Source organism: Erpetoichthys calabaricus, chromosome 5, assembly GCF_900747795.2.
Source record: "Erpetoichthys calabaricus chromosome 5, fErpCal1.3, whole genome shotgun sequence".
NCBI lineage: Eukaryota > Metazoa > Chordata > Cladistia > Polypteriformes > Polypteridae > Erpetoichthys > Erpetoichthys calabaricus.
In genome coordinates, this window is record NC_041398.2 from 134,067,299 (window position 1) to 134,095,053 (window position 27,755).

Sequence of the window (27,755 nt, forward strand, 5' to 3'; positions counted from 1 at the left end):
CGTTTACCCCCCCCCCCCCCGGATGGAATTAAAGAGTTGTATAGTTTGGGGGAGGAACGATCTCCTCAATCTGTCAGTGGAGCAGGACAGTGACAGCAGTCTGTCACTGAAGCTACTCTTCTGTCTGGAGATGATACTATTAAGTGGATGCAGTGGATTCTCCATAATTGATAGGAGCCTGCTGAGCGCCCTTCGCTCTGCCACAGATGTCAAACTGTCCAGCTCCATGCCAACAATAGAGCTTGCCTGGAGCCCAGATATGATGTCCCAAGCCGCCGCTACATGACTGACACGGAGCTGCCTAAACTACACGACTCCGTGAAAAAACATATCCACAGCCTACTGCAAGCCTCCTCTGCGTTTAGTTTCACCACGGATATTTGGACAAGCAGTGTTAGCCCCGTGTCGCTAATTAGCCTAACCTCCCAGTGGATAGACGAGAGTTTCTTGTTTTTTTTGTTAAATTATATGACTAAAGCTGTTACCTGTAAATTTAAATCATGTTTTTATTAAGTACTCGGTATCGGCAAGTACTCGGTATCGGCGAGTACTGAAATGCAAGTACTCGTACTCGTTTTACAAAAAAGTGGTATCGGTGCATCCCTAGTACAGTGTAAAAGTTTATTGGAAAATGTCTTTGTACACAACATTAGTAGAAAAGATGGTGTCTTGTCCCTGAATGAGTATTCCTTGGCATGGAGCATTTATGACCTTAACTTTAACATCAGATGAACGTGGAACTCGTGAGAAGGCCACATAAAGTTGCCCATGTCCAAAAACGGGCTCAAAGAGGTAGATGCCAACCTTGTCCATGGTTTGTCCTTGTGATTTGTTGATGGTCATGGCAAAGGCAGGTCTAATGGGGAACTGTCGCCGTTTAAGTGTAAAAGGTAATTCCAGGTTAGAACTTGTAAGGTCAATTGTAGGAATTAGCGTGCCTCTTCAGGAAGTAATGAAATGACCTGGTTATTAATGTGATCAACATTAATATTTTTTGGACATAATATAGTCCGTTGTGTTAAAAGGGGTATTTGGTCTAATGAGATTCCCGTTCCAAATATCTCCGTAAGTAAGTCGTCGCAGATAAAGGGTTGAGGAATTGTAATAATATCTGGGTGAAGTACATCTGTATTGGTGAGTGTACCATCTCCCAGTTGTAATAAGCAATTGTTATATTCGGGATCTGGACATCGCATGTTTTGTACTAAGTGTATCTTTTGAAAGCAATGCCAATTGTCCGGGTAAAATTTTTTTGAAGCGCGTTGTAGGTGCCGACGTGAATTTTTTTTTTTTGATGCGGGTGCGTGTTTGTGGTCCCGTTACTCGAGCCGTCTAGTTTTGTACCCGTGATCGTGAATTGATGACGTGTTTGATCTTTATCGTTAGGAATATGGATAAGTAATAAGGAGGATCGCACTCACTGTTAATATGCGGACTGTTCTTTTCTTTGTATTATCACCAATCAGGTCTCGCGCCTGTATATGTATTGTAGTTCGCTCTCTTGTTGTTTATGTATGACGTCGTCGCGTATTTTAAGGTGGACTGAACAATAGCTGAGCGCATGGCATGTGGAGCAATAGCTAAGCACTGTCTAAAATCTCCTCCTAATAAAAGTACCTTTCCTCCAAAGGGAAAATTATTATTCATCAACGCAATGCGAATTGTCCACGTATTTTAAGGTGGACTGAACAATAGCTGAGCGCATTGCATGTGGAGCAATAGTTAAGCACTGTCTAAAATCTCCTCCTAATAACAGTACCTTTCCTCCAAAGGGAATATTATTATTTATCAACATTTGTAGAAGTTTATCAATGGTTTTGAGTAAGTGACTGGATGCCATTGTAAATTCATCTATAATTAATAGTGTGGCAAGACGGATGTCACGTGCATTGTTACTGTTCATTTTCATAGTGGATACCGATGTTTCTGTGATTGGGACCGGTATTTTGAATAAGGAGTGACATGTGTTTTTGGAGCCGAGACATTTTTTCTTCCGCGGTTTCAGAAGCGCGTTGTAGGTGCCGACGTGATTTGTGCATATTTGCGTTCTTGATTTGTTTCAGGGTGCACTGTTCCAATGCGATGTAATATTTGTCCACATACGCGAAAGCAGTACGGGCCATTGCCTTCTGGTGGCCTGATATTTACTCCGGTATATGCAAAAGCAAATTAACTATTGTAGGATCTAATGCAGTTCGTAAAGTTTTTACTTTCAGGTACTTCGTTAGTTAGAAGCTTCTGTAGATAAGCAGGATATGAATGTAAAGGAGGCAGTCTAATTTGACCCTTTTGACAACAACGTGTAAATTCATTACTTGTATTGCCAGTTGTTTCTTCAGGGAAGTTAAGTGAATGACAATGATTGCAAATGACATTCATTAATCCCAATGAATTTTCATGAATAGTGGACTTATTATTGAACGCGTTGTCAGCTAACTGGCGCAATCGTTTAGCAGGTGTCTGTCGTTGATGTCCTTGACGTGTATGTTTTGCTTGTGCCGTTTGAGAGGTGCGTCGTTGTATGTGCAGGATTTGGGACGTGCTATTCTGGAGCTGTAATCGATTTGCCTGTGCTGTGTGAGAAGCCCGTTGCAGTTTACGGCATTCATTGTTTGTATTGAGCCTTGCCCGTTTTTGTATGTCGGTTAGTCGAGCTTTCTCTTTTTGGAGCGTTGCCTGCTTGTTTTCCGGCATTTCAGATGCGCGTTGTAGACGTCTGCGTTTATTTATTTTGTTCCTTCGCTGCCGTTTTTGTATCTGTGAGACTCGAGGTGTTTCGTTTTGAACCCTTGCTTATTTGAGCTTTGCGTTTTTGGAGCCGAGACATTTTTTGTTGGCGCGTAGCCTGACTTTTTTTTATCTCTGTTAGTGGAGGGGGTGTTTGTGTGTGGTGGGTCTGAATCCTCTTTTTTGTGTGCGTACCGTTTCGTGTGCTATATGGCACTTGCGTCTGACTCCTTTCTTTTTGGTTTTCTAGGGGCGCGTCGCCTCATTTCTTATTTCAGTTACTGGAGGGGGGCTTTGTGTGTCGTGGGTCTCAATCCTCTTCTTTGTGTGTGTTCCGTTCGGCGCCTCATTTCTTATGTTACCTTGCTTTCCATCCGGTTTCCGTTGCTTGGAGGGGGGGGGGGGGGGGGGTTTGTGGGGCGCCTGCGCAGTACGTCTTTTGCGTCCACGGCCCATGGCCGGATGTCCCTGCGTCCATCCGGTTTACCATTCTCGTTTAGTAATATGGAGATTTTTACACCTTTTTTCTTTTTTAACACTATCAATAATGAAAGTACAGTAGACAGAAGGCTGGTATATTTTAGAGCTTTTTTTTCCAGTGAGACACAACAATATGCTTCAGTTCCTATAGAGATTTGACTAACTTCTAAATGTTTGATAATGCGCAGAAAAAGTGAAGTGACCCGTCCCGTGCAGGCCGTGTGGTTATTCTGTTCCTTTTTGAGCTTTACATCTTGCTAGTATTTTAAGTGTAAATATAAATTTTAAAATTCATATACAATGTTACTAGCCTCAGTGGTCAGACTGTTGCCATTACAGAATAAATTAAATGATGAAAATATGTTATGTCTAAATTAGCTTTTTAAAAGCATGTATTTACGTAAAACCATTTTATTCATTGGATTGATATACAACTTACTGTACTTGAGCAATTTTCTAATAGGCATGCAGAACATAACATATAGTAAAGTCACACCACAAGGCTCACAAGGTTTTGCTGTTTTTTTATCTTGTAAGCCTGCAAGCACCATTATAAAAACAATCAGTTTATGGTTTATCAAGACTGTGTTGCTCCCAATCAAAGTGGCTTGCAACTTTCAATTGAAGTTGTTCCTGCTTTTTAAATTGCACACATAAATGTCTTTTCATCTAAGAAAATGTGCATATTAGTTAAGTATAAAACCATTGCTTTCTTGCCTTCAGACTCCTGTTCAAATAGTGTATAATATATGTAAATAACATTTTCCCATTTCTATTCATTTTATTATTAATATATATATTTTTTTTATTATCATTCCAGAATGGCCTTCCTGATACCCAAGCCAAATTCCACATCATGTTTCTCTTTTTTGCTGCTGCCATGTTTTCTGTTAGCCTTTCTTCATTGTTTGGATATCACTGTTGGCTGGTTAGTAAGAACAGATCCACTCTAGGTAAGACATATTTTTATGTATCCTGAATGGGAAATTTAGTACAACTTCAAATCATTTGTTTGCATGGACCTGTTAATAAAATGCTCTATATAAATAAATGGAATGAAATCGTTTGCGGTAAGCTACCTATTCAATGTCACATTATAACACTTTGCTTCATATGTAAATGCATTAGTGTGACGCATTGTCCTAGCCCCATGTGCCCAGTGCTGCTAAGATAGGCTGTGGCGTCTTGTGACCCTCACATGGATTAAATTGACTGCGAAGTACAAATTATCTCATAGTAAATGATCTATAGACAGATGGTGTCTCCAAGTTATCTCGTAAACCATCTTTGGGGCTGTAGTGCCAAATGCGAGCATATTAATTTGTAACAAGTGTAGAGGCTAGTGAGCATATGAAATAAGAATGAAAAATCAGCATGGCAACATAGAACTAAATATTTTATTTTCAGTTAGTTTTATCTTATTAGCCATATTGTGAATAAGATTTATTTTTCCCAAAATAATTTAAATATGCAGAACCCCAACCATCTAAATACCTCTCACCATTAGCATCTCACCACTACGAAGTTCAAATGGAAATTGCAACATTCAGCTGCAGTGAATTGTGCAAGATCTAACTTTTTAGACCTAGCTGAGTTGTCACACAGCTGGCATGCGCACAAAATTTCTGTTCCATGTGTCAACTACAAGGTCACTTAATTAAAAAAAATTTTTTGAAAAAATAAATTTGTATTATGAGTTATAATAACAATAACAAAATTACATTTAGTATATTAAAATAACACCCTCATTTGACATTGGCATCAGGAACAAATTTACCAGTTTTCATTGTGGCAGTCAACCTGTTAAATGGGTTTCAGAATTTCAACTATTTTTCCCGTTTTGCATTTAGTTAAAGCTATGCGTAACAAAAACGTATTAGTATTATGAATAGAATGCATAACAGTAGGTAACAGCTGTAACTGTCCTGGTAATTTGTGTGCAATTGTTACTCATCTACACTATATCTAAAATGTTACTATGCATTCTGACAGCTGTAAAAATGTTTTATTTAAACTTTATGCTACTAGAAAATCACAGTTCTCCCAGGAATCATAACCAGGAAAACAATCTCTCTCTCTCTCTCTCTTATATATATATATATATATATATATATATATATATATATATATATATATATATATATATATATATCCATCCATCCATCCATTTTCCAACCCGCTGAATCCGAACACAGGGTCACGGGGGTCTGCTGTCATATACATAGTGGGTATAGGAAAGAATCACCCCCTTCGAAATATTCCCATTTTTTTTGCTTTACGGCCTTAAATGAAAACACGCACAAAAAATATTTCTTCCCAGTTTTACTTACTCAATGCAACCTATAACATCCAAGAGAAGGATATCACAGCTACAGTTCAGAAAAATTATTAAAAAATCAAAAACAAGACATACTGAGATTAATAAAGGATCACCTTCCAATGTCAATGTCATTTTGTTGAACCACCTTTTGCTTTAATGACAGCCTTGAGTCTGTTGGGGTACGTCTCTATCAGCTTTGCACATCTAGATTGAACAATATTTGCCCACTCTTCTTTACAGAACTGGTCAAGTTCGGTGACTGCTATGTTCAAATCTTTCCACACATTTTCAGTGGGATTTAGGTCTGAGCTCTGACTGGGCCACACAAGGACATTCACTTTTTTCTCCTTCAGCCACTGTGTTGTCAATTTTGTGTGCTTCAGGTCATTGTCGTGCTGAAAGGTGAACATTCTGCCCATCTCCAACCTTCTGGTAGAGGGTAGCAGGTTTTCCTCAAGAATTTGATGGTATTTTGCCCCATCCATTTTTCTTTCTACCCTAACGAGAGCCCCAGGCTCTGTGGCAGAGAAACACCCCCACAACAGGATGCTGCCATCTCCATGCTTTACTGTTGGTATGGAGTGATGTGGATGGTGAGCTGCATTGGATTTCCACCAGGTGTACTGTTTGATTTTGGTCTCATCTGACCATAAGACCTTTTTCCACTTGGCATCAGAATCTTCAAGGTGCATTGTGGCAAAGCTCAAACAAGCCTTAATGTGGCCTTTCTTGAGAAGTGGCTTTTTCCTTGCGACCCTCCCGAACAAGACACAATTGTGGAGCACTTGTGAAATTGTTGTCACATGAACACAATGACCACTGTTTGCCATAAAATCCTGTAACTCCTTCAAAGTGGCCATTGGCCTCTTGGTAGCCTCTCTTGCCAGTTTCCTCCTTGCTGTTCCATCTAGTTTGGAGGGATGTCCGGATCCAGGGAGGGTCCTAGTAGTACCAAACACTTGACACTTCTTTATTATTGACTTTACTGTGCTCCTTGGGATTGATAAAGCCTCTGAGATTTTTTGTATCCATCTGAAATATGTCTGTGCACAACTCTATCCCTGAGATCTTTTGAAAGTGGCTTGCCACCCATAGTCAGTTGTTTGCTGTCAGTTGCACTACCAAGGAAGAGAATGCTCCAGGAACAGTTTCACTAATCACCCTGATTAAAACTGATCACAAGTGGAAGCCAGTAACCATGGTGTGCAATGGAAATGGTGGTTACTTACACCTGATTGAGTTTACAAATATTGTTTAGGAGGAGGGTGATCCCTTATTAATCGCAGTATTTCTTGTTTTTTATTTTTTAAAATTCATCTGAACTGTAGCTGTGATATCTTTCACTTGGATGTTATAGATTGCACTGAGTAAGTGAAGATGGAAAAAATATTGGTTTGTGTGTTTACATTTAAGGCTGTAAAGCAAAAAAATGGGAATATTTCGAAGGGGTTGATTCTTTTCTATACCCACTGTATATATATACACAGTATATATATATATATATATATATATATATATATATATATATATATATATATATATATATATATATATATATATATATATATATATATATATATATATATATATATATACGAGGGGGGACCCAAAAATAACCGGAATTTTGTTGTTGTTAGGTTGGTACTTGTAGTACGTGGTTGGGCCGCTAGGGCGATCTAGTTACACTTCTCACAAGTCAGTCTGCCAAGTGCCATCAGTCTGGAAGGTTGTGCTTGTGTTCAGTGAATTTTTTTTGTAAAAGTAGGTTGCGCAACAGTGTGAGAAGGAAACGCCCTGATTTGTGGGAGTCAGGCGATTGGTTCTTTCATCATGACAACGTTCCATCTCACACTGTTCTCAGCATTCGCCAATTTTCGCCATCATGACAACCCTGAACCACCCACCACCCACCCTACTCACCGGATTTAGCTCCGTGTGATTTCTTTTTGTTCCCTCGGATGAAAAAAGACTTGAAAGGAAGGTGTTTTGCTGACGTTGAAGAGGTAAAACAAGAAACGACCAGAGCATTAATGGGCATTACTTCAGACGAATTTAAAAAATGTTTCGAACAATGGAACAAACGGGTAGATAAGTGTATTTCCGCCAATGGAGAGTACTTTAAAGGAGACTAATTGTAGTTTGTACAGAAAATTAAATTAAACACGTTTTTTAAAATATTTCCAGTTATTTTTGGGTCCCCCCTCATATATATATATATATAGAGAGAGAGAGAGAAAGAGAGATAGATAGATAGATAGATAGATAGATAGATAGATAGATAGATAGATAGATAGATAGATAGATAGATAGATAGATAGATAGATAGATAGATAGATAGATAGATAGATAGATAGATAGATACTTTATTAATCCCAATGGGAAATTCACAAGAGAGAACAAGCGCAAATTAGTTAAGGTGCATGCCCTGAGGCTGGCACGTGAGTAAGGAGGACCCTGCCCCCCCTCCCCTCGGCCCACTGCGTCTCTCTTGGATTTATGCAAATAAATTGGTACCGCAAGCGAACTATGATACATAGCGCAATGAGAGAAGTTGCAAAATCAACCAGAATGTTTAATCAAATTATAGAAAAAAAAAACAGATTTAAGTCAATTAAGTAGTTCTCTCATGAAAAGCAGACAGACATACAGACAGACATTGGATTATATATATATATATATATATATATATATATATAGTAATTTTCAAAATGTCAGTGTAATATCATCAGTGTCCACAAGAGGGGTGCAATGTCTGATGAACAAAGGCAACAAGAAGTACAAAGAAAGAGGGACGTAAAGGCTAACATATCCGGTGAACAGAAGTAACTAAATGCATGATGTGATCGTACCATTTTACCAGTTTTGATAAACAGGCATTTTTCTGTTCTATGCATTTTGCTACAAGCAGGATGTGTAGCAAGAGTTGTGGTCATGGAACAGAGCCCAGAAACATCCATCCATCCATCATCCAACCCACTATATCCTAACTACAGGGTCACTGGGGTCTGCTGGAGCCAATCCCAGCCAACACAGGGCGCAAGGCAGGAAACAAACCCCGGGTAGGGTGTCAGCACCCAGAAACATGAGATTATAATCAAAGGGCAGAAGAAATTGTTGCAACCAGTAAATTCAAAACTAACTATACGAAATGACACAAATTCTTTCTTTCATGAATCCAGTCTTGTTCAATTAGGTACACATGGCACCAGCTTTTAAAATGTCTCACTAGTGACATCATGAAGTGTGATGTTGGGGTGTGTGCCCCTGCAGCATATGTTCCGGGGGAGCAAGCATGGGAGACCCAATATCACCACCTGGACGCTAGTTGGCAGCCTTTCTGGGTTGCAACAGTGCCTCAGACACCCAATAGGTGAAGAAAAATAAATAGTAGTTTTATTTTACGTGTGCCTCCGTGTCCAGTCTGTGTTGAATCAGGTGCCTATATAGTGCCTTTCACAGGTGCCACACCCTAGAAACCAGTCTGCAACATGGCAGTGACCATAAGGAAACAACAGGAGAACCCAATTTGCAAAAAATGAAAACAATCATAAATAATCATAATAGATTCCTTGGTCTTGGAATCCCCAAAAATCATACTCAAATAATTTTCAGAGGCCAAGGAACAGTTGGAAAAAATTACACTTATAAGCCAGATCATGACTCCTCTAAAGAGTACAGTAGAGAAAAGCCAAGCAAAATGACACCTTTTATTGGCTAACTAAAAAGATTACAATATGCAAGCTTTCGAGGCAACTCAGGCCCCTTCTTCAGGCAAGATGATTACATCTTGCCCGAAGAAGGGGCCTGAGTTGCCTCGAAAGCTTGCATATTGTAATCTTTTTAGTTAGCCAATAAAAGGTGTCATTTTGCTTGGCTTTTCTCTACATTCATAATGGCTAACACGGTACAACATCCTAGTACTAAAGAGTACAGTGAAATTCTTTTTTGCCAGCGCTAATCAACATGCAACACATAGCGACATAAATAGGTTTTTAGCCATTTATTTATCTATCTGATTGGTGAAAAAGTTTCAGCAAAACTAATTCAACACTAATCTGTATTTTCTCAATGTTCCTGTATGTGTTTAAACCTGTTTTCAAATTACATTTTTTAGAACAAATAAAATGCTGCAATTGATCCTGATCTACAGTACCTGCTGAGTTTGCAGAAAACAAAAGTATGAGGCAAACTGAAGTCACTGCATGAGATGCTGATAAATTTCAGAGCATGGCAGACTACCAAAGTTCCTCAGGATAGCCTGATGTTTTACAGTTTTAGCTTGAAGAGAAATGTAGTGCTGTGTCGAAAAAAACATAACACAGATTGCTAAATTGTACATTTCCCCAAGTGTTCAAATTAAACAGAGTGCTTTTCAAGGGTCTGAAAAATGGATTTTGGGTTGGATTTGAACCATGTCTTATTTAGAGATTAGAGTGAAAATTCAGTGACCATACTATCAAGTCATCTTCTTGTTTGCTGTATTAAGAACAATGTAGGCTTTGCAAAGTAACTGAACTTCAGAAGGTCTGCAGCTCATCTCAATGGACACATACTGCATGCCACCATTGACTGAGACACTTGCTCACCAAGTCCTCACATTTAACCCTTTTTTCTGTGTTTAGTTTCTCCCATGAAATTTTCCAGGGTCACAATCCATTATTTTCTCAAATACCAGCGCAGTGCCTGGTCTGAGTGTGTTCTCCACAAAGGTGTGTGGAAACATGAGCTGCCTCTTTAGGTCAGCCTTCAACTACCAATTTTGTACAGTCCTGAGAAGTCCTCCTGACAATTTTGGCTGTGGCTGGCAACGTGATGTGAAAGCATGCTGCAATTCATGGAATTTCAAATGATGCTCACTACCTGGCCAATAGCACCAGCAGAAGAGTGCTTTCCACCAAGGCTTTTGAGCACAATGTGCTAGCATTCTTTTGGAAAGTAATTAATATCAAGGGAACTATACCCTGAAAAATAAGGAAATATTAAAATATTGTGCTGTTTATTTTTAGAGGCCTTCAGAGCACCTGCTTTTCGACATGGAGCTGATAAAAGTGGATTCAGCCTGGGTTTCAGCAAAAATCTTCGTCAGGTGTTTGGCGATGAAAAGAAGTATTGGTTTTTGCCAGTTTTTACAAGGTATGTGATTTCATTATTTAATTTGTCCACCATGAAAATAAGATGTAAACTTTTTAATAAAGTAAATATGGAAGAAAACTCATTAGGTCTCATTTAACCAAATTTTCTGGATTCATGTATGCTTAAGTGAACATGGGGCCTTATTCATCAGCTGGACTCAACACAGATTTATGGAGGGAAATATCTATATTTCATGTTTTTACTTAGGAAATCATTTTTTGTATTAGCAAATTCTACTCTATGCCACATGTTCCTTTTTTACAAATGGTACATGTGTATGTGTGTGTGTGTGTCCTTTTTCTGCTGTACTGGTATTACAGATTTGAATTCATATAATTAATTTTTCAGTAAACTATATTTAATATTAACTAGGGGGTTTCGCCCCCTGCTCAATTCACTCGCCAACCCCCTTGTTTGGTTTTCCAGATACACACTTTTAAGATTTTTTTTTTTGAATTGTTGGTATTTCATTAGTTTCACTTTTATTTCAGAACTTCGTTAAAAACAATATTTGGAATCTTTCGAGTCCCAACATGCTGAATCTTTTAAATGAGGTCCATGAGACATGTATTTAATGACTTTGTACCATAATTCAGGACAGGTTTCTGTGTTTGGAATTTCAGCAGAGACAAACCGACCTACATCATCAGCAGTTAATAATTTTTTTTGCAGAGTAACCAATAAATGCATGTGAGGTAAACCCCGTTTTTGAAATTCTCTGATTTACATACTTCTGACATATCACCTATGTCCATATATTCGATCTCTATTCGCCTTTTCGTTATTTCTCCAAATAATAATTTCTCTTTCTTTGCACTAATGCGATGTTTACTTTCTTTGTTTTGACACTTTCGTTTTTTTCTGCTTTCATATTCTGTTTCTTGCTCTACATGTGTTTTGCTCCTACATTTTTTTTTGAGTCTTTTGAATTCCACTGTTTTCATTATCTATAACCTGCTCTGCATGTGTTTGGCCTCCTTGTTTTTTAACCTCTTTATGATGTTTTAGTTTGTTTTCTACTCTTTGTCTTTAATTTCTGACCTTGCTTTGTCCTGCTTTTTTTTCAATGACACCTGGTCCATGGTGACTATTTTCCCTTTTTTTAAAGTAATAATTTCCGTTTGTTTGCGCAACTGCGATCTGTACTTTCTTTTTTTTGATACTTTCTAATTTTCCTGCTTTCATATTCTTTAACTTTCTTTGCATTTGTATCGCGCCAACTTCTTTTAAGGCCTTTCAAATTCCACAGCTTTCATAATCTCTAACCTGCTCTGCATGCAAGGAGGAGGACTATAGGGACCTAATCAAGGACTTTGTTAAATGGTGCGACTCAAACCACCTACACCTGAACACCAGCAATACCAAGGAGCTGGTGGTTGATTTTAGGAGGCACAGACCCCCCTGGACCCTGTGATCACCAGAGGTGACTGTGTGCAGAGGGTGCAGACCTATAAATACCTGGGAGTGCAGCTGGATGATAAATTGGACTGGACTGCCAATACTGATGCTCTGTGTAAGAAAGGACAGAGCCGGTTATACTTCCTTAGAAGACTGGCGTCCTTCAACATCTGCAATAAGATGCTACAGATGTTCTATCAGATGGTTGTGGCGAGCGCCCTCTTCTATGCGGTGGTGTGCTGGGGAGGCAGCATAAAGAAGAGAGATGCCTCACACCTGGACAAACTGGTGAGGAAGGCAGGCTCTATTGTAAGCATGGAGCTGGACAGTTTGACATCTGTGACGGAGCGATGGGCACTCAGCAGGCTCCTATCAATTATGGAGAATCCACTGCATCCACTAAACAGTGTCATCTCTAGACAGAGGAGCAGCTTCAGCGACAGACTGCTGTCACTGTCCTGCTCCACTGACAGACTGAGGAGATCGTTCCTCCCCCAAACTATTAACGTATAACGTTAACATTATTCAAAGTTAATGTCTGTTTTTACCTGCATTTTTATTACTCTTTAATTTAATATTGTTTTTTGTATCTGCTGCTGCTGGAGTATGTGAATTTCCCCTTAGGATTAATAAAGTATTTATCTATCTATCTATCTATCTATCTATCTATCTATCTATCTATCTATCTATCTATCTATCTATCTATCTATCTATCTATCTATCTATCTATCTATCTATCTATCTATCTATCTATCTATCTATCTATCTATCTATCTATCTATCTTTTACTCTTTGTCTTTTAATTCTGAGCCCGACTGGACCTGCTTTTTTTCAATTCCACTCGTTCTGGTCTGTTTATTACTTTCCTTATTTTCTGAATTTGCACCTCGATTATTCTTTTTCTTTTTTGCATTTTTTTCTCTCCAACGCTTTTGAGTCTCTTTTCTCCACGCTGCTCTTTCTTCTTTGCTTAGTTGTTGACGTTTCATCTATAACGTATTGTCCTTATACACTTTATATGTACTGAGAGCCCTGGATCTGTGTGTGCTCAAAGCCTTGACACAACTGAGTGTTTTACTGCCCGTGATCTTATTTGATATTGGTTGTAAGTAGGGCGTGTCTTGCAAGAATCTCATGTTCTACGTCCCCACAAGACACAGACGACATTGTTGTTACAATGAATCAGCTAGCAAGGGTGCATGACCTTTGTAAACAGATTATTACATATTAACTCAGCTTGCACTAGCATATACAGTGTGTTCACTTGCTAATTTGCTGGCCATGCTATGCTTATTACTCTTTTAATCAGTATATATTGAGTAAGTTTTAAGTTGTTCAAAATAGTTTTCTGTATTATTTTTTAAGTTTTTGATATTTGCTATTTAAGACACAGTGTAAGTAATGCTGTCAATGTGCAAAATTTTAAAGTACATGAAAGATTACAAGTACTTTTAAGAGTAATTTATTCCCATTGATGTTACATGCACTTCAATTATGATACTTTTATTCTAAAGGAAAATTTATTATTGAGTTCTCTGTAATGTACTTCTTTTTAATTTTATTAATAAAATTTCATCACAAAAAATCTTAATTTAATTGGCTACCAACTTGAACAGCTTGAGTTTCTTTGTACTGACAGCTTAAATTTAATGTTATTTACATTGTAAGTTTTATCTGTTTTATGACTTAAATAAACTGTAAATGAAAGGGTACGGTACGGCTTAAAATGTTACTGTCCGCTAATACCAATGTTCTGCAGTGTTCATACTACTTCAGACTAAATGAAAAAAAGTGTTTAATGTAATCGTAAACCAATCATACCCCTGCAGCTGAGGAGTTGTATCCAGCAGGGGGAACTAGCTCCCTTGTTGGAATGAGTTCTTTTTTAATTGCAGCATCTTACATAACCCGAAACTATCTTAATACATAATTCACCTGCCTCCTCACTCACTCACTCACTCACTCACTCACTCACGTCCGTCCAAAGCCAAATGCGCAGTCGCCTTCTGTGCATGTCCAAAGCCAAATGCACAGTCGCCTTCTGCGCAGCTCTCCGAAAAACCTTGCGAGACCGACATCCAACCCCAACATCGCGGCAGGTGGCGGATTTACGGCCACAAAAATTCAAAGAGAAAGGCGACTTCGATTAAAGCTCTATAGGCCTGAAAGGAGATTTCGACTACAGCTCGAGGCCTAATTACGCATTCTGATTCAATTACGCATTCATTCAATACACCTATATCAGGTTTGTGGTGCTTATACTTATTACTATTCCATATTGTACTGGAACATTCATCATTCAATATTATACTATAGGCCTGGAAAATTCATCAACTAACAGTACAAGCCTGTACAGTAATGAGTAAAGCGGACTACAAGCATTACAAAACAACTTCTTCGTTACTTATTATTTGTTCTTCATACACTGCTGACACAAACTCGTGCCTGTTTCATCTTACGTTGTCAAAACAGGCTCTTTCTCTAGTATAGATATAATATAAAAAGGTGATACCCCTCCCTTAGTGATACGGCAGTAAGAAATCACATAGGAGAAATAACTTAGCTTTCTTTAATAACGGTTTATGCTGCACAACAGATGAAGGAAGCCATGGCAAGACCTTCTGGAGTAGGGGCCCGATGTATAGAGTCTGCCATTTTCGACGCTATGTTGGAAGGATTTTCAGGATCAGATGACGTTATCTCCCATCCGTCCATTTGCTTCAAAGGTGTGCCGGGCAATGTTCCAAGGCTTTATACTCTTTCTTCATGTGCAGGCCCCCACTTCAGTGAATCATGCCATTCCAAACAAGGCAAAAAGGATACAATTTCATGCTGACTTTGACACACAAAAATAGTATACAATGCCCATTTCGCAGTTGTCCCTGCCTTGTCTTCTAATGCTTGCCTAGCAGTTCTAAATGATGAGCCCCTGTGCTAAATCTGGCTTTGTATTAGCTGTGCATGTGAGTAGAAAGAAAAGTAGATTTATAAAATATTTGTAAAGAGCACAGTGGCATATTAAACATATACACTTATTACAGGAGTAAGTAGTAAATAGCCAAACTTTCTACAGTATATTAGAGTAATTTAATGTTTATTTCATAGCTTAGGAGATGGCTGCTCTTTCCCAACGTGTCTCGTGAACCAGGATCCTGAACAGCCCCCAACTCCTGCTGGGAACAATTCAGCTGTCAAAAAGTATGGATTTTTTTTTCTTTTTCTGCTTTACAAGATGTGCATGCTATATTAACAATGAATTACCCTTTTGTTAAAACTACTGTTTTATGGTTGAGTACTGGGAATTGGTAATATTTCAAAGATAAATCAATGATGCTAGATTAACATATTTTACACCAATGACAATATATAACCAAAAAAGGAAGATTTATTTATGCAAAATTTTGACCAAGTCAAAAGAAACTGCAAACCATATGAACTAAACGTTTGGAAATTTTCAGAGTATAAATGGGTAAACAGGGGCTGTGAAGAAATTAAATTTATGGGGAGTGATAATCAAACTTTCTGACAATGGTCATCCAATATCTGAAGACCTAGAATGTGGCATAAGCCCTTTCCAAAGAGTGCCATATTATCAACACAGTCGAGCAATACTGAGTGTATCTGTTATTGTATCCAATCATACTGTAGGTTTAGAAGAGGAGCAACAATGAATCATTCCACCAGGGTGATAAAGCTGTTCAGTTTTACTGTGCTCACTGTAGCTTCTTTTTTTAGGTAAATGTATATCACCATAGAAGTTTAGGTTTCTATGGCCACTGACAGAGTCTGGCATAACATTCACACTCATATTTTCTTTCCAAATTCCAAAAATGTGTGTTTTAGGTAATTGCCTCCTTTATGTTGATCTGTGTGAATGAGTATGGGTGTGAGCATAAGTGTGTACTGTGATGGACTGGCACCCTGTCCAGGATTTATTGTTTATGCTACTGGCACAATATGTTACCTTAATTCGGTAATTGGCTACAAATCATCTACCATAGCTGGGAAGATTATCAGTTTTTATTTATAACTGCCAATCAGAAATTGCTTTGCTGATCCTTAAAAATAGCAGCACAGGCTCTGCTTTGTTATTTCTACCTAAGAAGCGTTACTTCTGGTAGCAGGCCATTTGCATTGGTTCTAAAGCTAAGGGTTAGATGGGAAATTAACTAGAATCTAAAAAGACCACCTTGCCATGATTATCTGACCTGGTATGCTCCATGACAAACAGGCCAAATCAACCAAAGAAGAAAGAGTCCCTGTAGATCACATGCTATGGTGTCTCACGATAGTCTACACCTAAAATTTTGCACTCTCTAACTTCTCATTCAACCCCCTCTCCAGCCCACCCCACCAAATTCTGTCAGTCATTTGTCAAGCCTGCTGATTAGGCGGCATAATCCAAAACTTTATTCCCCACTGGTTGCTTACAGATATCCCGTCAGAGATCATGGCATTCTTCACCCACAGCTCTACTGCAGTCTCACAGAGAGTGGGCCGATTAAAAGAGTAAAAAAACCTGCTTTGGTATAAATTCAGTCAATGGAATTGGTGCATGAATATATATAAAAATATAAAGGAACTAGCTGTGTAAGCCTGCCCTTTAAAAAGCCAGGGTTCTAGAAACTATGAAATAATTAGAAAAAAATTGAAATGTAGAGATGTCAGGTAATTTAAAGGAACTACTCAGGGCATCTCTCTCCTAGGAGGATTTGTTTTGCCGATGTGCTCGCATCGCTTGTGTATTAACAGCAGGAGGAAAAGTAAAAGGGATACCGTTTTGCCGATGTTAGTGGCTAAGCGACTTTGTCTTTCTTCTGAGGTTTCATTTTGCTGACGTGCTGGCCTTGCTTGTGTTATTAGCGGCTAAGTGAGTTTTCTGTTTCCTCGGAGGCGGAGCCCTTACCCCGACACCACCTCTCACTTCCAGGCCGGATAGACACACACACTTCCACGCATAGATTTTTATATATAAGATTTTGTCCAAAAACCTTCCTTCCTCTTCCCTAACTAAGTTTCAGACAAAATGGATGTTTTTGCAAAGACCTTATCTTTAAATTTGACTTTTGTGAATGCTCCACCACCACTTTGGTAGGGTGATGAGGTAATACACAACTGCACCATTGAACCATCTTTATAACATTATCATTTAACATTTCCCCTAAATGGCTGTGACAAAAACAAAACAAAAGTGCTTGAATACTTTAAAAATATAATGTTATGAATTTATAATAAACAAAAACAACCAATAAAAATTTATAAAGTTAGCTAAAAAAACAAGATTCAAGACACAAATAAAGAAACTACTCACAAATATGACTGTATAATATCTCTTGAATTAAAAAAAAGCATTAAGCTGAAAAAGTCAATAATTTAATGAATTCCAAAACTAGGAAAGACAATTTTGAGGGTGAGTTTTTGGGCTGACGGCTTCTCTACTTATCTGTTATGTATACAGAGGAGTGGCTTCTAAAATCACTATTGCTAAAATAAAGAGATAAAAGGAGATGTAAACACAGACAATTACAATGGACACATACATATAAAGCTTAGACTCACAAACTGTGAGAGTGAAGAGTGAAACAAATCAAAGTGAGGTTCCACATAGTATTAAAGCATGCAATCCCCGCTAAAACGGGTTGGGAAAGGCCAACGAAAGATAAAACTATTGCTAAGTGAGACAGCTAAGAAAACTAAAGAGAGCTCTGATGAGCTCAGTTTTCATATTTTCTTATACTAACAGCATATTCTGTTACTGACGTTGCACATGTTTTTTGGTATCAGCAAGTACTGAACATGAAAAGATCTGAACTTTAGATCTTAACAGATGTTAAATGTTCAGATGTCGTGTTCCCACAAGAGATCACCTTAACTTACCATATGGAAGACAAGAGTACTTTGATCTTTTTCTATTTTGTCTTTTTTTTGAGTACACTCAGCAAATATGGAAAAATGTTTTACAAATGAAGTAACCTTTCACACCCTGTGAATTTATCTCATGAGCATAAACAATATATACAGCATATCTAGAGATGAGTCAAAGGAGCAGTTGCATTATACTTGTACAATTACCAAAAAAGTTATACTGTATTATATTATATGATTAGCCAGTAGAATAAAGAAAGAAGCAAAACATTACATTGTATATATCTATTTATATACTACACAATGAATTTCTCCATAACAAACATTCCACTTTGTGTTATTTTGTATGTACACCCATTACCAATATTTCATGCAAATTTACCAGGATATGAGTTTTTGCTGTTCTTGTCAAATAAATATATCAAATAGTTGAATTTTATGTTCACCACTTATTTGTGTGGCCTCTAGCCATTCTTATACAAATTTTAAAATTCCTTAGCAAATGACAGCTATTACATTTTCTACAATGAAGTACAAAAATTACACCCACACTCTTGTTCATAGCTGCAGCTTTGTCTGTGGTTTCACTGTAGCAACTCTAAAACAAACTAATAGATATCATACTGACTGTATTGCCCGTTTTCCAGAGATAGCTCCCATTAAGAAAGATGTGGACAACTTTCAACAACAAAAATGAAACATCTCAGATATGACTCACCAAGCAATAGATTAGCTTTACAGAAATAAAACACTAAGAGAGAGCAATTTACAAAGGGACAAAAACAAACTAAAAAGGCCGCATCTTAAGTGTTTGGTTAAATTTCTACTCAGTCTTGAGATCCAGGTCCCTAATATTAAACGTTACAAAGTAAAAATAAAATTCTTTTAATTTGTTCTTTTTTTGTTTGTTACGGGAACCTCTTCCACTACAAAGTTGGAAATTGTGACAGATACATACTGCACAAGGTTCATGTTTTACCATGTTGCACATTCTTTTAGTGAGGTGACTATCATTTTGTAAGTTAATATGCAGAACATTAATTAGGTTGGAGTTCTTGGTGCTTTCAGATTACCCCTACATGCACATTTGAATAATAATAAGTGTAACAGCACTGAGATTCTGTTTTAAGAAGTATAACACTTTTATCTATTATGTCTACAAGGAGAGAAGCAAAGAATTAATATAGCAAACAGGAGGTGAATCATAGTCAACTGCTTCTGAAACCAAGAATTTGTCCTACCTTTCATCTAATCTAAAAATTGTAATCAGAAATCGTTCTTGAAAATTTTTTTAACAAGGAAACACTAAGAAGTACATAAATGAAACAAAGAGATTTTTGCATTCATCTGTAATATCCAATGACAAGACATTAACATTTTATGTGGAAAATCGTGTCCTATTTTCAACATTTCTAAATACAGCCAAAAAGTAAAATATGAATGCAGAAGGGCTTTCAGCAGGTCTCAAAATTCACATACAAAATGAAAAAGGACTGGAAGGAAAACAAAGGTCTGAAAGAAATAAAAGCAAAAGCAATCACCACATTATTAAACTTGACTCTAAGGATAAGAGAGTTGCAAAAGTAATATAGTATAATGTTTTTAATGTATAGTTGTAAATTATCAATTAATTGGGGGAAGGATTTAATGTACAGTATTTATTTTCATTAATAGAGCTTGCATTTTTAATTAAAGATCCAAAAGAATGTTATTATATTTAAACATTTAAAAATAAATGTCCAGATTATTTTAATTAATTTCATGTCTTCCATTATCTCCCTGTATATGCATTATTCTTACATGTTCCTTATTGAGGATAACAGAATTATAAGCAGCAGATTTCATGTACAGTTATTATAATCAAATAGATTTTTGTGTGCCCATTTTATTAAATAAGCAAAGTACCCAGTGTTGCCCAGGTATTTTCATAATGGGTTAAGGTTAAAAAAATGTTGACCCTTTTGTCATTGTTTTCTGAAAACTAAGTGTCCCATCCGTCATCCACACTACTTCTCTGATAACTATCAATTTGTTAGTTCTCATGTGTTGAGAAATTATTCTTTTTGCGTATGATTGCATTCCGTAATTGCAGTAATTCCTTACTAGCCTGGAACTATGAACTTCTTTGTATTTCCTGATTTACTACGGTTTCAGAAATAGTTGTTTAATTCCATAATAATAAACTGGATGGCTTGTTGAATAACTGAATGCATAGACCTTACCTACAGTAAGAGGGGTACGGGGATTGGAGTTCACAGATATTCCTGCAGGTGTTTGTATTACTACAGGAGAGAGCACCAGTGATGTTAAATGATAATATTATGAAGATGGTTCAAAGCTGATTTCGCAAATTGCTATAAATCATGATGCTGTATTGACATCAAAGTTTAAAATGATAAAAGTACCTAATCATAAAATGAACTTGAATAAATGTTTACTATCAAGAAACAATAAATGTTACAAACACCACCCACTCTTTCTACTATATTCTGAACAGTGACTCATCATGTAATAAAAATCACGCTTCATTCTGTTTCATCATAGCTTATCTCTATCACACTTAGTAACGATATGGACTTGTACCATAGCGTCTTTTTCAAAAATGTAATTTTTGCATTATTAAAAAATATAGTGTCATTAGTTTATTTAAGAGTTATTTTCAGGAGTTCACAGCGTAATGAATATTTGACTAACACAGAGCAGGCCGCCACTATCCTTGCCCGGTAATCCAAATCTAACTCTGTTGATTGTGTATAACATCACATCACAAAATAGTAGGTAGTGGTGAGCAAAACAGTCAAATTTCCTTTTGCATAGAGGCTTGCAAAATTGATGCGAAACTTAATTTCACTTGTGGTTTTGCACCTGAAACTGTTTTATGGTTTTAACATTTTTGTGGTCTTGAAAAAAAGGAACGCTACTTTCTAAGGTTTTTAACAACACCATACGCCCGTTTTGGAAGAGTCAAAAGAGTCTAGATGAAAATTAACAGGCAAAAACTGTATTTTGAAAATGGCTGTCATGAACTAGGAGTCCCAAGAACTAAAGAGTTCCAAAACACATAGTCCCAAGCACTTCCAAATAATGCCTACTAGAGGGGATATCTCTGTTAAACCCCAGCTAGAAATAAAGGTAAGACCAATATCTTTATAAAATACTACATACTGCTGCCTCGCAGTTAGGAGACCTGGGTTCACTTCCCGGGTCCTCCCTGTGTGGAGTTTGGATGTTCTCCCCGTGCCCGTGTTTCCTCCCACAGTCCAAAGACATGCAGGTTAGGTGGATTGGCGATCCTAAATTGTCCCTAGTGTGTTCTTGGTGTGTGGGTGTGTGTGTGCATGTGTGTGCCCTTAGGTGGGCTGGCACCTTACCCGGGGTTTGTTTCCTGCCTTGTGCCCTGTGTTGGCTGGGATTGGCTCCAGCAGACTCCCGTGACCCTGTAGTTAGGATATACTGGGTTGGATAATGGAGGGATGGATGAAGCTCAGTGGTGCAGAAAGGCCAATTTCCTGTAACAAAGTTAATTAAAATTGAATAAAGTCCCAATTCAGAAATCAAAAAATTGGTCAAAAAACAGCAAGAAGGTCAAAATTCCAAAATATACAAAGGACATAAACTGAGTAAAACACAGATTACTCACTAACTCCACAGTGCATTCACAATGAACCAACAGGAACTGTGGAAGACCCTCCAGATTTATTGGCCAGAGGGCAGTTCCTGGAAGTGATTGGCAGGTAGCCTCGCCTCTTGGGGGACCACCAACAAAACACACGGAACATAACAAAGGCAGCTCTTATACATAACTGAAACTAAAAATAGAGTTGACATAAATAAAAGAATCAAAAATGAATAAAGAAGACATAAAGCATGAATTTGAAAATTTGAAGCCCTGCTAGGGGAGGAACCTTGGCTGAGACATGACATTCACTAAACTCAACTCACGGACAAACAAAATGATATACTCTCCAAAAATCCAAATTAGGTGGGAAGAAAACGCTGTTCTTGTAGTCTCCGATGAGATGTCACTTTGTGTGTGTTGATAACATTGCCTTCCCATCAGCCCCATGCACTGCTGCTGCCTGATGTTTTGTTTTATGTATTATATTTACTCCATTTTTTGACACACATTGCATGTCCAGCTTACCTGGAAAGGAGTCTCTTTCTGAATTGCCTTTTCCAAGATTTCTTCCATTTTCTATTTTTTTGTTCCCTACAAGGGTATTTTTTGGGAGTTTTTTCTTGTCTTCTTAGGGGGTCAAAGTTGGGAGGCTGTCAAAAAACAGGGCCTGTTAAAGCCACTCCTTGAGTGATTTTGGTCTATAGAAGAAATAAATTGTTGTTGTTATGATATGAATTATAGTCTCCACTTCATTACAGCCTTATTTCAAATGTAGCCTATTTTTTTAACTTGGACCATGGAAACGCAAATGAAAAATGTTATTAAAATCTGTTTAGCTGTTTTTGTGTGAATGGCAGACAAACACCTTATGATTTTATTTATTTTCTTGTTTTATGATTAGTTCCTTTACTTAAAATGGAAATAATATGAGGTTTCTCTTTTGATTTTGACAAAAGAAAAAATCAGTAGAAAAAAAATAGTACTCAAATAAACATTATCTTTGTTATATTTGATTAACATATACAGTATGTTATATGTTATTTTTGTCTAATCAGATTTAAATTAAATAGTGGGCAATGCCAACAACAAATTCATAGGAGATAAAAGTGATACATTTTAAACTGGTCAAATCAATCTCCAGATTTAGGTCAAACTCAATATATATCTCAGTAACTGGAAAAGAAAGAATTTTCATATTCTCCAAATCTAAACAAAAATAAAAATCAATCGACAAAACATCTTAAAAGAACAAATAAGCTGTCTGCATGTGGGATGTTGGGAAATGCAGTTTCTGTGTTTTATATGTTGTAAGTTTATTTGTCCTTGCATGATAGAGAGAGCGGGATAAAATAAGCGATAATATTCTGAAACATTAAAATAAACATGAAAAGAAACAGTGAAAGGCAAAAGGGGATTTTCTGTATCTCTGCCTTCTTGAATTGATTTTAATTGAATAATAATATCATAATTTGAATTGGAATAGTTTGACACTTACTTGAATTATCTGAATCATATACTGATTCTGAATTATTTATGTATGTCAAAAGAGATTCATCATACATATCATAATTTCCAGTAGGCCAGAGTCAACTTGGCAGCAACAGCCTCAAAACATGATGCAGTACCAGTCATAAAGTGCAAACAGTTTGCTCAAATAATCAAGTATCCTGAAAGAAACATGTATGATGAACACTGGCATCTTCATATGTTTCTCTTTTTTCTGCAGTGGAGACAATCACCCATTTCCAGCCAAGCCTTTACGAGAAAGTCAAAGTCACCTGCTGAATAGTGAGAAGTCCTGGCCTGAACACGACGTAGGAGAAGACAAAGAAAAGCATGGTATGCCTTAGCACCACCTCTGTATTCAGATCTGGTGTGTGTTGTACACTCAGAAATTCAACCGTCTTTGGATTCTTTGAAAACAGACACACACAAGGAAAGCCAAATCAAGACTGAGAATATGGAGCACCACCATATCTAATGCTTGGATTGCAATGCCAAGCTTACATAGTGCTTTGTTTTACTCATCTTTTGTCTGTCTGGATTTTAAAAAATGCTTAATGACAAAGTAAAGAAGTCAATACTTTTTTTCTTTTGCCTAATTTGTTTTTTTTTTGATTTGTCATTATTTTAGCCATACAGACATTTGAGAAATGTGATATTAAGTGATCCATCCTAGGATAAAAGGAAGAGATTTTGTATTGGTTTTTTTCTCTTTAATGTGATTAATGTGTTAACAATTAACTTCATTTAGAAAATGAAATCTGGAAATTCCTGCCATTGTCAGTTTGTAGTTAGGAAGTGTAGATGATTAAAATATACTGCTAATTACTGAAGGGGTAAGCCATAAGTAAGCAATACGCAAAGAAGTACGCATGGATCATTACAGTTTACAAAGTGCTACTTTTGAAAAAACATGTACAGTATTGAGAAGAAAATGGCTAGCATTAGAGTATTTATTGTGTTTTTAGTCTCACTGGTTAATTAATGTGATACTAAAACACAAAAAAAAAACAACTTTATAAGACAGAGAAGTGAAAGCAAACATACTCTTTCAGTCCCCTTCACTTACTTTTCACAGCAAAACTAAAATACTGCTAAGCTTGAAACTTTTTATTTATTTCTTTACACAGAATAAAACCAAGCTTTTGGGTTTTTAACACATATTTTATCATGAGTTACCAAGATCAGTTTTTTAAAACCCTAAGCATGCTGCAGTTTGACATGATTTCTCCTTTTGATTTTAAAAAAATATCTGAAGAGACTTCTAACCCTTCAGAGATAGCCGTGACAAATGGTAGGGATGACATGAGCATAGAGAAGAGCAGGATCATAGCACTGCACGTCTTAGAAATGGAGACGACTCTCCAAGTCTGTGCTGTAGAGAATATCCTTAGCTGCCTTTGAGCAAATGATGCAGTTACCTAATCTGTAAGAAATCATACACGGAAGTTGCTTTTAGGTGGTAGTGCTGCATTTTAGGGCGGCACGGTGGCGCAGTGGGTAGCGCTGCTGCCTCGCAGTTGGGAGACCTGGGGACCTGGGTTCACTTCCCGGGTACTCCCTGCGTGGAGTTTGCATGTTCTCCCCGTGTCTGCGTGGGTTTCCTCCCACAGTCCAAAGACATGCAGGTTAGGTGGATTGGCGATTCTAAATTGGCCCTAGTGTGTGCTTGGTGTGTGGGTGTGTTTGTGTGTGTCCTGCGTTGGGTTGGCACCCTGCCTGGGATTGGTTCCTGCCTTGTGCCCTGTGTTGGCTAGGATTGGCTCCAAAAGACCCCCGTGACCCTGTGTTCGGATTCAGCGGGTTGGAAAATGGAAGGATGGATGCTGCATTTTAGTAATCTTTCATATTAGACAACCATAATATTCACTGAAATCTTTGGTTACTGATCTAAAATATCATTTCCTTACTTCTTTATAGGTACAAGCAATCCAGCAATGACAATTGAAAATGAAACCTAGAAACAGATGGCAATATATCTGAATGGCTATACGGTAAGCACAACTGTAGCTATTTTAAGATATCATCGAAATGATGCAAAATCAAAATACAAGTGAGACTAGTAACTTGCTTTACATCTCAGTTTTGCCATTTGTACATTTAACCAAAAGAAAATGGCAAAATAACATAGTACAATTATAGACAGAAACACCAATAGGATGTCACATAAGAGAGTCCTAGAGCAACATGTGACACTAAAATAAATCACGCACCATTTGTAACAATGAAGAAGAGACATTGTACTAGCCTCCTACAAAAAAGTCAACCACATTAACAACAGATCTAAATAATAGTCGAAAAATAACAAACAGCTCAACAGGATAGTGCTGGAAAATTGGGAGAGGAAGAAAAATGTATCAGTTACACCCCAAAGATCTAACACTGTAATAAGCAATGTTTTTGATCAAATCTTATACTTTAGGAAAACCTGTGAAAGAAAACAAATTGTCATGGTGTAAGCATGTTCCTTGTTTAGCTATAAATGTGGAAAGCAGAAAAATAGTACTTTTTTCGAATGTGTCGATTTCAAAAAGCTAAATTGGCTCAGCTTCAAGCAGCCTTATTTTTAAAGGATCATGTGAGATCATTTTATGTTCTTCTCATCTGTGATTTCTTACCCTTTTTATATGTTTCAGCTGCTTACAGAAGAGATTACACAAAGGCTCATTGCACCGGGAACGGCTGGTCCCCTGGCCACCCTCATCTCTGTGCCTGTGTGGGTGTTTGACACAGCCAGCATTCCAGCATCTGATTGGCTCTTTTCATATCACTGCTCAATACACAGAACATTTGTATCTTAATATCAGTAAAGTGCAGTGGATTTTCTACTCAAAGAATATTGGTAATTGCTAATTCACTTGACCAGTTTTAGATTGCAAAATACTGTTTGTTAAAGAGTCATTTAGAAGAGGACATGGGTGAAGTGTACATACAATGTCCCATCATCCTGAATTAATTGTAACGGTGATGAACAGAATTACAGTTGTTGAACGAATTAAGAGAAAAGTTACACTCAGGCAGTTTTTAAGGAAAGACAGAAATAAAATTTGTGCACTTTTTGTGCTATGTGGATATTAAGGCAATTATTGTTCAGTCGTCTGCCTGATTGTAAAATTAACATCTGCTTTTCCAAGCAGATTAATAAGATAAGGGCACCTTTGTTACAGTGAAATGTGTTTAACAATGGGGTTTAGGAGTCCAGTTCCAAAAAACCATGATTTAATGTGTTCTTCTTTATTTGAGAAACATTAATATATGCTTACAAAGTAACTGTAGTGTTGACTGCATTGCTTCACGGTACAATATGAGTGTGTGACTGTTTTAATTCGGGTACTGTATGTAAAAGAATTTACTTAGTTGGGCATCAAAGTATTGATCAACTCTTCATAGGGATGCTTTTTTTGCTTTGGTATTATTATGATGTAAAACTTATTTGCCAAAACTGGCTCTCTCTGAAAGTAATGGTACTGAGCATCTCTGAAGAATTTATTCTTTGTTCTTTGTGAATTTACTGTTTGCTATATGCTTAACCCTCCTTTATATTAAAAAGCCTTTAACTATTTGCACTTTTGATAAAAAAAATAAAAACTGTAGTTAACATTTTAAACAAATACGGTGGCAAAGTGGTCAAGCATCAGAGGCATAGATTGAAAGCCACTTTCTGAATGGAATCAGTGGATTTTCTCTAGGTTCTCTGTTTTTTCTGCACATCCCAAAAGCAAACATGGTCAGTTGATGGCTGGCTGTTAACTTTCATAAGTGTGAGTGTATGGGCGTACCCTGTTTGAGACTGGTATCCCAGTCTCAGTTGTATCCAGTGCTGGCTCCTCGTACTCTAATGATAGGTAAATATTAGGTTGGTAAACCAGTGGATAAACAGATGATCTACTCTATTAAGATATATAATACTGAAAAACACCAAAAGAAACATACAAAGTTGAAAACATCTTATTAATAAATAGGAAAAATAGTTTTTTTGGTTGGTAACCAAAACAATGTTTCAAGAAGTTTAATCTTTCCTAATTCAGAATGCAAAAAGGAAACAGCTTGTGTTTCATGCCGACTTATTCAAGCAATGTCTTATTGTGCCTATTCTTGACTAATTACATAAAGCTGTTGGCCTCCCTACATGGAGATACTTGATTTTCATCAAATAGTAATGCTCTATTATTAACATGTAAAGAAGTTTGATCTATCTCTGAAAAGATGGAAGTTGCCCCAGTGCTAAAGTAAGTCCTAAACTTAAACCTGAAACGATGTTTCAACTTTGTCATGAAGAACCAGAGCTTGAGTAAGGGGTAGAGTGGCAGCTTATTCACAATGATAAATGCACAATATTGTTTTTATTAGCTCAATCATTTAAATCTGCTAAATAGTAAGATTATGTTCAACCTTTTTTGTGCAACTAAAAATCTTTCAGTTGTACCCCTTTGTACAACAGAATAGGAATAATTTAATATAATCCATGGTGTACAGCAGCTGACTACCTCAGAGATTTGCATGTACTCTGGGTACTATCCAGATACCTTACATTTGCCAGGGTTTCTCACTGTAAACATGGCTTCAGATGCCCTGTACCCTTCACCCCCTCTGATCCCCTGGTTCTGACCCAAAGATTCAGAGATTGATTCTTGCCTTGTGCCTAGTGCTGGATGGATAAGCTCTGTCCCCTCCAGCCCCTTAACTGGATTAAGTGGATTTGATAAAGGA

The 27,755-nt window shown here is 37.2% G+C and overlaps 1 protein-coding gene across 1 annotated transcript in view; it reads left to right on the forward strand.

The window, feature by feature from the left end:
- zdhhc2 (zinc finger DHHC-type palmitoyltransferase 2) overlaps positions 1 to 26,451 on the forward strand; it is a 234,048-nt gene extending 207,597 nt beyond the window's left edge. Inside the window, exons 8-13 of the mRNA XM_028802046.2 lie at positions 4,028 to 4,160; positions 10,534 to 10,660; positions 15,164 to 15,256; positions 23,269 to 23,381; positions 24,966 to 25,039; positions 25,682 to 26,451. Of these exons, the coding sequence (XP_028657879.1) occupies positions 4,028 to 4,160; positions 10,534 to 10,660; positions 15,164 to 15,256; positions 23,269 to 23,381; positions 24,966 to 25,006 (507 nt within the window). The 3' untranslated portion in view covers positions 25,007 to 25,039; positions 25,682 to 26,451. The remainder of the gene's footprint in view (positions 1 to 4,027; positions 4,161 to 10,533; positions 10,661 to 15,163; positions 15,257 to 23,268; positions 23,382 to 24,965; positions 25,040 to 25,681) is intronic.
- Positions 26,452 to 27,755: the final 1,304 nt, after the last annotated feature.